This window comes from Manis pentadactyla, chromosome 12 (genome assembly GCF_030020395.1).
Source record: "Manis pentadactyla isolate mManPen7 chromosome 12, mManPen7.hap1, whole genome shotgun sequence".
Taxonomy (NCBI): Eukaryota; Metazoa; Chordata; class Mammalia; order Pholidota; family Manidae; genus Manis; species Manis pentadactyla.
Genome location: NC_080030.1, coordinates 57,707,000 through 57,716,511, shown reverse-complemented (window position 1 = coordinate 57,716,511; position 9,512 = coordinate 57,707,000). Strand labels below are relative to the sequence as shown.

The window sequence follows — 9,512 nt, the reverse complement described above, 5'->3', positions numbered from 1 at the left end:
CTCCTCTGGCTTTAGCAAGAGTGCACAGACAGAAGCTCTTGTCCCTTCCCGCGCTCCGTAGAACGAACTCTCTGGACTTCCACAGGCCCCGCCTCCTGCCGGAAACGAGACTCTGTGAGAGGCTGCCCGCATTGGTGCCTGTTGCGCGTATCAACGACCGCCTGAATCAGATTAGCAGTACCCTGTGTCAGAACTGCCTCAATACGGAAACAGATATTCTCCAGGCCCGGCAGCGCCAGAGCCACCTCTTCCATGAAAGGGAGTGCACATGCGCTTGGGGAGGGAGGGGTGTGGTCCCGAGAAGCTTTTAAATACCGTCGTGCGGCTTCCTCCGGCCTCTTTCCCTGCCGCCGCCGACACGCGCGGAGGCGGAGGCGCGGGGTGAGTTGCTGTGGGAAAGAGTATTTGTGGGGCGCGTGGCTAGCTGCGTGGTTGCTGGGTTTGGCGATAGCACCTCGGCCTAAACAACTTTTTAACGATCAGTTTGGTTTTCTTGTGTTGCAGTGCGTTTCAAGATTCGACTTCACCCGTAACCCACCGCCATGGCCGAGGAAGGGTGAGCGCACAGGGCCGGGGTCGTGGTGTGGCTAAGGCGTGGGGCCGCTCGGGTCAGCATTGGCACCCTAAGCGCAGCTCCCGTTACCGCCGACTGCCCAGTCCAAGGCGAATATGGTAGATGGCGTGTGGGGAATTCACTGATCATTTTCACTTGTTGCATTTCAGCATTGCTGCTGGAGGTGTAATGGACGTTAATACTGCTTTACAAGAAGTGCTGAAGACCGCTCTCATCCACGATGGCCTAGCACGTGGAATTCGCGAAGCTGCCAAAGCCTTAGACAAGTACGTGTATCAGTCTCAATACTGTGGGTTGTTGGAACCGGAACAAAACTGCAGCCAAGGGAAGAGAGCATGAAGTTCATGGTGTTAGCACAAAAGGTCTGAATGGCATCCGTCCTACAGGAAACCTAGAAAAAGGTATCAACTTGGATCTGTATAGTTCGCAGGTTTCTGTTTGAAATGGGGATGAGTAGTTGATTCTTTAAAACTACAGTGTTTGAATGATGACTTAAATTGTCGGATACCCCTTCACTCTTTCATGAGTGAAACTAAGCAGTCTGACAAACCTGTAGGTCGAGGAGCTAATTTTAATTTCACTGTTGTCTTGAAGACGGATAGGAACACTTGGAATTTGTCATTTTAAAACTGTACCATTAAGTTAAATAAACGGAACTGGAAGCTGCTTGTTTCAGTTACATCTGGATAGTAAGCGTAGCTGTAGAAATCAATGCCAATGTGGAGTGTGTAAATACTTGCATTCACTTTAGTTTTTGAGCTGGTTGCATTGGCAAGACAACTGCATGCTTAACTCAATGAGCTGAACTTCAGTGCACTGGAAGAGATTCCAAGTCAGGTAAATTGAAGTCCGTTTGACTTTGGTCTATACTGGCACCCTGAATCCAGTGGAAGCAGTGCTCCTTGTTGGAAGTACTTCAGTTCTGATATAATTTCCCCTGCACAGTTTGCACCGTGGCAGTACTGCACAAGATTCAGTGTTTGGGCCAGATAACACTTCCTATCTGGTTGGTTGTGCTCAACCTAACAGTTTTTAAATGTAAGGCTGGCTTGTGAGAAAACGTGTGTTTTTTTGGGTCACAAATTCGCATTCCCTTACATAAACTGGGCATTTTTTTAGGAGTTACTGAAACTTTAGTATTTTTATAGGTGAATGACAATTGTGCTCATTAATGGTCCTCAGAGTGAAGCAGTTGTGTTCCCTGTTGGGTGTGCCGCTTGTGTTTTGCTAGTGCAAAGATAACTACCTTGTAAAGTACTAGAGTCGTGGATTTGGGCCTGAATTTAAGCTTCTGTGGGTTTTGCATTTCAGGCGCCAAGCCCACCTTTGTGTGCTGGCTTCCAACTGTGATGAGCCTATGTATGTCAAGTTGGTGGAGGCCCTTTGTGCTGAACATCAAATCAACCTGATTAAGGTAAGTTACCCATTTAATTTATCTGAACTGCTAAGAGATAACTTGATGAAAATTGGCCAGTTAGGGTCATGTGTCCAGATTAATGCTGTTTTGTCACACCTACCAGGACAAATTTTGTAAAGTATCAGCTCATTGCTTTCTGCAGATGTGAAAAAAATAAAATACAATATACACTTGGCATTGTGGGCTATGATAAAGCTAGTTAATAGAAGCATTTTATTCCTGTAGAATGATTAATTTTGATGGTGTAGAAAAAACTGCTGCTAACTGCTCTTGGTGCTGTGCATGATGACATCTGGCTCCCTCTACTGAACTGCCTGAGGAAACTGCCATGTCACCCCTATCTGACTGCAGCTACCTCTTGGGTTTGGGTTTTTTTACCAGTAGCATTAATGTCTCCTAATGGTGATTTCTTTTTTTTAATATTCCCCCCAACAGGTTGATGACAACAAGAAACTAGGGGAATGGGTAGGTCTCTGTAAAATTGACAGAGAGGGAAAGCCCCGTAAAGTGGTTGGTTGCAGTTGTGTGGTGGTGAAGGTGAGTATTTCTCTCTGGGAGGAAGGTTGTGCTGGGTAACCAGGAATAATCCTGTAATGAGTCTAAATTGTTCTGTAAAAAGGAAAAAATGTGATTTTTCAAAATAGTTTTCTTCTTTTCAGAATAGGAAAAGAAGGCATAATTAAGCCAGCTTAGTGAGTCTGCTTACCTGAATATGTTTGCAGAAATGTCGAGAAAGCTGGCAATAGTAAAGCCATGTTACGAGCCTTAAGACATTGAAGTCATTAAGGTCCCTGAAAGTGGCTACAAAAAGTTGTGATGATGAGAAGCATTTTCATTAAATGAGCTAATTTTTTAGTGCTTCATTATAACTAGTGCTAACAACCTGATGGAGTTTGTAAATGTTAGTTTAAAAATTAGTTTTTTTTTTCTTTTTATAGGACTATGGCAAAGAGTCTCAGGCCAAGGATGTCATTGAGGAGTACTTCAAATGCAAGAAGTGAACAAATAAAAAACTTGGTTTTTGTTCCTCATCTCTGGTTTTTTATTTGGGGCAGTAAAATAAGGTTGGTCAGTGAAGGACAGAAGGTAATCTTTGTAAAATAGCTGGAAGCAGGCTATTTGGTCCCTCTTGGTTTCTGAGTGACCAGTAAGTAGCTTCAATGTTAGCAAATAGAATAGCCTGCCAGAGTTGGGAGTGGACGGTTACAACTGCTGAGGCCGACCTATAATGCAGAGAAATGGGCCAAAGGTAAATCAGGTGTGGGTGTTGAGTAAATTATAATCCTGGAGCTGGACAGTGAGTGGATTAAGGCAGAAGCCAGACATTGTGGATTAAGGCAGAAGCCAGACAAGTCAATGGAAAAGTGCAAAAGTGGTCAGGATCGGATGTAGGCTGTGAGACATAAGGAAATGTGTGATGTCTAGAAGTGTTTATGGACATACCCTCTGGGAAAGGTCAAGGTGTCCATTGTTTTTGTTGACCTAAATGTTAGGTACAGAAGCAAGATTATGCTCCAGTGTACTCATGTCAGCCTGAAGAATATTTCAAACCTGGATCAGGTGGGGCATGTTCACATGTGGGACTAAAGTTTTGTAACCTGAATTACCGGTACATTGACAACTAGGATGCTTTGAATTTCTCTACTGTAGTTGGCCAGTTTTGCTATACAGTTATGGGGCATGTGTTGTGAGGCTGAACTTCAGCCACATTTGCTTTGGAGTGCTGGTTTTGTATAAATATCTATGTATAAGGAATTTTCAGTCCTTGGAACACATGGAGTGTCTTCACACACCAGGCTGGTTGTCTTCAGCATGTATCCACTAGTGGGAAGAACAGCCTCAGCTGTAAGCTCGTATTGAAAGGTCTTATAGACCATGGTTAGGTCCCTTGGTGTGACCTGGCATTTGATGTCGTTAAATGTCAACTGAGCTGTTCGGCTATTCTAAATAAAATGATCTATTCTGGTTTTAAATTCTCATTTCCTTGTATCTGTATCTATTTAAATATTCTGAGACCCTATTCTCTGGCACTGAGTTAATGGCAGTGAAAAACAGTCATTTATTGAACACTCAGGGCTGGGGAATTCCTTAGGTTGGGCTGGAGAAAATGGCTGATGACAGTGTGAAGTATGCGTTTTGCTCATTTGCCCTTCTGAGGTTAGTGCTGGGGAACTTGTTAAAGCTAAACAGTTATTACTGAGTATTACCTCCTTCCCCTGACCTGACTAGGCTTGGGTTTTTGGTAACTTACAAACCTACTGATGCCTCAGCTGCTAAGCACACAAATCTCTGAAAGTGTCACTGTTCTAAATACTACTGGCTGTGTCCATTCTTCAAAATCCTGATCAAGATTGTCTCCATCTTCAGTTTTCCTGGGTTTTATCTTCAGCTAAAACTTCAGTGAGGGTACCCAGACCTCTCAGGGTTGAATCCAATAGCTCCTTCCTGGTCTTTTTCTGATGAGCTCTCACTGCCGTTTTTCAGAAATTTTTATTTGGTCCACAATTTGAAGTTTGCCACTGTCAGGTTCTCCAGTCCTTGTTTATGCTTCTATAATAGTCCAGAGTGAGACTGGCTACCTTGGTAGCCTGCCTCAGACATGTTCATTCTAGATCTGTCATGTGATCAGCTTTAATGTGAACACAGTTGAGTGCCTCAAATTTTGTAGACCTCAAAGGCACACTTACCCTTTAAATTGTGTTTCTGGTTAGAAGGAAGGAAAGCTATTTAATATGAAGTGTGTATCAGGCTCTGCAAGTACTTACATTGATTCTGATCCTACCAGTCTCCTAGGTCAGGCATAGATAGGGCAGCCTCAATTGCCTACTTTGTGTTACAGCCTTAGGTTCTCCAGGGGACTGACAGCCTCCCCACTGCTGTTCATACTGTGAGTCGCTTGCTTGCCTAACTCATCCATAGTGCTCAGAGTTGGAAAGTGATCGTGGTCATCTCCGTGACTTCTCCCTGTTAGTGTTGCCTTTGCCTGGAGTGCCCCTTTATCTACCTGGCAGTCTTAAAGACCCAGCTCAAATGTAACTAGCTTTAGGTGTGACTTGTCTAAAGATTCATGGGATCCTTGAGGGGAACCACCCATCCATGCCGAAGTGCCAAGGCGGAAGCAGATGTAATTTTTTTTTTTTACTAGGAAAATACATGAAACCAGTTGCTGTGTGCATTCAGAATTCTGAGGACATCCTGATGTACCCAAAGCATCTGAGCCAAGTAGTTGGTACTGTTTTCGTGCTCCCGTGGACAATGAGACTCCTGTTTTGATTGAAACCACCAAGCTAAATACTCCATTTTCTTGCTGCTCTTAACTCTTGTTTTGCTTTTTATATTTTACCTGGTCCTGAGTTTTTTGAGATTTATGTGTATGTTAGTAAGCCACTTTAAATTCTTGAAAAAAATGGACCAGGATACCAATAGAAAAACTGTAAAGAGGCTGTGTTATGTTGATACCTATTAAAAACTATTTTCAACTGGATTGTTGAGGCGTTCTATAGGCAGAGGTGTTAGAAACTCAAAGTGTGGAAATATATATTTAATCTGGTTCTTAAAATGGAGCTTGAAGTTTTTTTCTTTTTAGATGAGTATACAGAGTCCTGCTTAAGGGATGCTAAGTTTTTTTTTTTTACTGCCTCTTCCTGCACTATAGAGACCCCCAAAAAAGGAGGGGGAGGACATTAGCCAAGGAGGGGAAATATGACAGTTCTTAGCACTCCACACTGAGGATGGGGCAGGCTGAGGGCTGCAGGAAGGGCATTGTCCTCCCAGTCAGGGTCCTCTGCTCAACCCAGAGAGCCCGCCAGACCAGAACTTCCCAGCAGAGTAATGGAGGCGCCATTGCTGGTATAAGGAGGTGCCCGAGAGGCCACCCAGCTCTCCATTTCATAGAGGACCTGTTGGGTGGCTTATGATTCACTGCTGGTGGCCAGGTGCTGGGGACAGGGATTGTTGAGGCCAAAGTTGGTTAATCTTAGAGTACTCAGGTATTTACAGGTCTTGAGCTACATAAACACTAAAACATGAGAGTTCAGTGCCCCCCACCCCCTGGCAAAAATAAGTTCTTTTTTTAAAAAACATGGCTTAGACTTGAAATAACATAAGCACACCGAAATTCAAACTATCCCAAGAGAGTTGTTTCAGCCAGCTTTTTATTTAAAACCTACAGAGCCTAGTCTCACTGCTAATTAAAGTTGCACTGCAATCTGGCTTTCACTGGGAAAAGAGAAATGAGGGAGGAGGGTGATCCTAAAGATTCCTTATGTAAATCACTGAAGGGCCATTTACTGAAGCTCAGAGTCTCCTAGTTTGCATGAAACATCCCTTCAGAGTTGCCTACTTTTTCTGTTGCTCCGTGTTCACTGACCATCTTTGTCACCACATTCCTAGTTGATTTCCACAGCAAACTGGCTTTGGGAAGGAAATGTACTAGAGAAGAGAGAAGTGCTTTCATAGGCAGTCTCCAGTTTCCTCTGTGTAAATTAAACTGAGTTGTGAAAAATGTAGACAGAGACCCTGGCGATCATCTGTGTCCCTGGCAACCCAGGGGGTTCTATTCTATTGACCTTGCCTTTTTTCTTTTTTTATAATGGGTTGGGGATGAGTTGCAAAGCCTCAGTTCAGAATGCCTTCAGTTAAGAGAACATACTGACCAGTTACAAATGAAAGAATAGTTATGGCTGTAAGTATATTTATCACAGAGCTATTGGTAATAATTTTTGTTACTTGAAGGAAGAGAATGATTAAGTAAAGTGTGGCACATATACATAATTGATATGTTGCCATAAAAATAATATGTAAGGACATTTGTTAATACAAATATTTTTAAAGCAATGCGCAAATGGTGTATAGTAGGACCACATTTTGTTACCAAAAAGAGTAAATAATAAAGGAATGTACGGGTGCAGGCCTGCAGAAAAGAAAGGTTGGAAAGGTATACCACAAGGTTTTAATGATTGTTTCTGGAAAAAGGTGTTTTCTTTCTCCTTTTGCTTGTTTTTCTTTTTTCTTTAATCAACATGTATTGCTTTTGTAGAAAGAAGATACTTAAAATTTCATTTTAATAAATGAAATACTGGTACAGGACCTTCTTGGGGCTAATTTTAAGTACCATTAATGCAAAAGTTTTAGAAATGTTTGTGTTGTGGACAAGTGAATTTATATGCTTGTCTAATAAAATAACACTTGGATAAAACAGCTTGAAGAGAATTCAGATCTAGCCAGCAGAGGGCAGTAAGAAGCTGGTGCCTGGTGACGGACCCATCAGAATACAAGTCCAGAAGAGAAGCACAGACTGCATATACATACATTGTGCAAGATCTCCTCAGGATAAGATTGTTCTCCCACTTTGAAGATTGTTGGGCTTTAGCTTACTACACCTGGCGGCGTTCACTTTTTACCTGGTATTGCAGAATCCACACCCCCTAGATGGTGAGGTCTTCCATCCTGTGCTTTGGGAGGTTGTCAGTGAGGTTACTGTAGTTATTTTATACACAGTTAGGAAATTGAAACTCTGTGACTTACTCCTAGAGGAGAAAGTTTTGATCTGTAATGGTGGATTGTATATTTTTGTTAGGCCCCTTTCTTTTCCACTATTTTGAGGATTTGGAGCTACCTGAAGACCAAAAGTGTTCAGAGCAGGCCTGTTCTGGTAAACGGGCATGATTTGGAGAATGTCAAGGCTATGGATTTACTTTGGAGATTACAATCTGCATAGTAGCCCCGTGGAAGCACTTGAGTTTGTTCCATGCCGTACCTCTGGTGCCTAGAATAATGTTTGATGTAGGAGGCACTCAAATATTTTCTATTGGATGAATAGATTTGACCTGCCTGTTTAGTTAATTAGTGGATTTTCATCTTTGGCTTAAACTGCCAACCTCTTTTGACACTTTCATTTCTTGTGTTCCTTTTTATCTGGCAACAAGAGTACATCTCTCAAGTTAGGCCTCTGTTGGAATAGAATTGTGCCAAGCTGTCTCAACTTCCCTTCACTCAACTCCACTCTAGGGAGCTGGGCAGAGAAACATATCCTATCACAATGTGGGAAACATAGCTCTAAGAGTCTGAAAAAATAATTTAAAAAGCCATTTTGAGACCTGGGAACAGTAAAAAGCATGTGAATTCAGGGAAACTATTTTTACACCACAATAATTTCTTTTTGAAGCCTATTTATTGAGACACATGCCAACAGCACAGTATTGTACAAGTGATGTGAATTAAACCTTACACAAATGTAGTATTTGTCTTCTTATTTTTCCTTCTCTCAACTGCCCCCAACTAAAATTTACAAATGGATATAAAAATCCTGTTTGTACCTGGTTGGCTTGTTAGAGAAATACCAAGTGAAAGGCCTGTGATACTTCACAGCGCTGCCACCAGGTTAAAAGGAGCAAAATGCACAGTAAAAAGTAAATACGAAATCCATAAGGGGAAAATAAAATATTAACATACAAAATGGTACAGATTATAGATTTCTTGTAGATTTGATGTTTGGATATACTTGGTGAATGCCAGGGGTCGGCAGATGTTTTGCTAAATGGGCTCATGTCACGTCTTGCTGGGAGGTACTTACACGTGGATCATAAAGTGCTGCAGTGTGCCATTAATTCAGGAAGGAGCACAAGTATAATCTTTAAGAAGAAAGTAAAATCTTTTCTAACCCCACCCACAAACTGCATTTTGAAATAAAATCCCTTTCAAAATTTTATATTCCAAATTTCTTTCATGTAAAGTAGAAATTTTACTCTAAAATAAATACAAAAATGATAACATGAACGATGCTATAGTGTGGAAGCAAAATTCAGAGCCCTGTGTGGAGAGGAAACAACATAAATATTAAGTCTTGGATTTTTAAATAACTATGATCAAGGCATAAGAGTCACACTTGTTATTACATTTATTGTCACCTTGTCATGTGAAGTGAGTCTTATTTAAAGCATTCAAGGTTGCCTTGCTGCCATCTGGAGTGCTGAGTAACAGAATGCTGGCAGAGGTTAGGGTTAGCTACCATTGTTACAGTTTGAAACTATTGTGTTAGGGGGGCAGTAAAAATAAAACAGGTAAAAAATGAATTGGTCATCAAAGAAATTCTGTTTTGGTAAAACCACCGTGTTTCTCCTGTCATAGCAGAAGAACAGTGGCAGCAGGACCTTTAATGAAGCAGAAACCTGCTTGAGCGATGAATCCAGTACCCTATAGCATAATGACAATTTGCAAGTGAGTTTTAGTTTATTTGTGGTTAATGAAGGTAATATCTCAACAGCAAGCCGTGTTTCTGAAGGGGTGGGGGAAGGGGAGAGAAATGGGGGGGGGGAGGAGATGTAGACAGAGAAAGGGAGAGACAAGGAAGGAGGGAGAATCGGAAAGTATGTTTAGGTTATTGTAAATTAGTACAAAATATTTTACTTATCCCACACATTATTTTTTCAGTTAAAAAAATGAGAAAATGTCAAAATTCACCTTTGATTTTGGAAGGTCAGCAATCAACTTTATAAATCATTAGGTGAAAACAAGTATGTA

The 9,512-nt window shown here is 41.6% G+C and overlaps 1 protein-coding gene and 3 non-coding genes across 4 annotated transcripts; all 4 read left to right on the top strand.

The window, feature by feature from the left end:
* The first annotated feature begins 275 nt into the window (after positions 1–275).
* On the top strand, positions 276–3,022 carry RPS12 (ribosomal protein S12). Its single transcript, XM_036903762.2, has 6 exons — positions 276–381; positions 505–556; positions 724–840; positions 1,886–1,988; positions 2,427–2,528; positions 2,930–3,022. Exons 2-6 carry the CDS (start codon positions 543–545, stop codon positions 2,990–2,992), a joined length of 399 nt encoding a protein of 132 aa, XP_036759657.1. The 5' UTR covers positions 276–381; positions 505–542; the 3' UTR covers positions 2,993–3,022.
* LOC118921830 (small nucleolar RNA SNORD101) lies at positions 1,053–1,124 on the top strand. Its single transcript, XR_005028527.1, has one exon. It is a non-coding gene; the product is annotated as a small nucleolar RNA SNORD101 (small nucleolar RNA).
* LOC118921832 (small nucleolar RNA SNORD100) lies at positions 2,267–2,343 on the top strand. The gene has a single exon (XR_005028529.1). It is a non-coding gene; the product is annotated as a small nucleolar RNA SNORD100 (small nucleolar RNA).
* LOC118921831 (small nucleolar RNA SNORA33) lies at positions 2,673–2,800 on the top strand. The gene has a single exon (XR_005028528.1). It is a non-coding gene; the product is annotated as a small nucleolar RNA SNORA33 (small nucleolar RNA).
* Positions 3,023–9,512: the final 6,490 nt, after the last annotated feature.

Bases quoted from the DNA above. Each gene is read 5' to 3' on its own strand.
- RPS12 (XM_036903762.2), top strand. The intron at 841-1,885 runs GTACGTGTATCA...TTTGCATTTCAG, and splicing joins GCTGCCAAAGCCTTAGACAA to GCGCCAAGCCCACCTTTGTG. The intron at 2,529-2,929 runs GTGAGTATTTCT...TTCTTTTTATAG, and splicing joins GCAGTTGTGTGGTGGTGAAG to GACTATGGCAAAGAGTCTCA.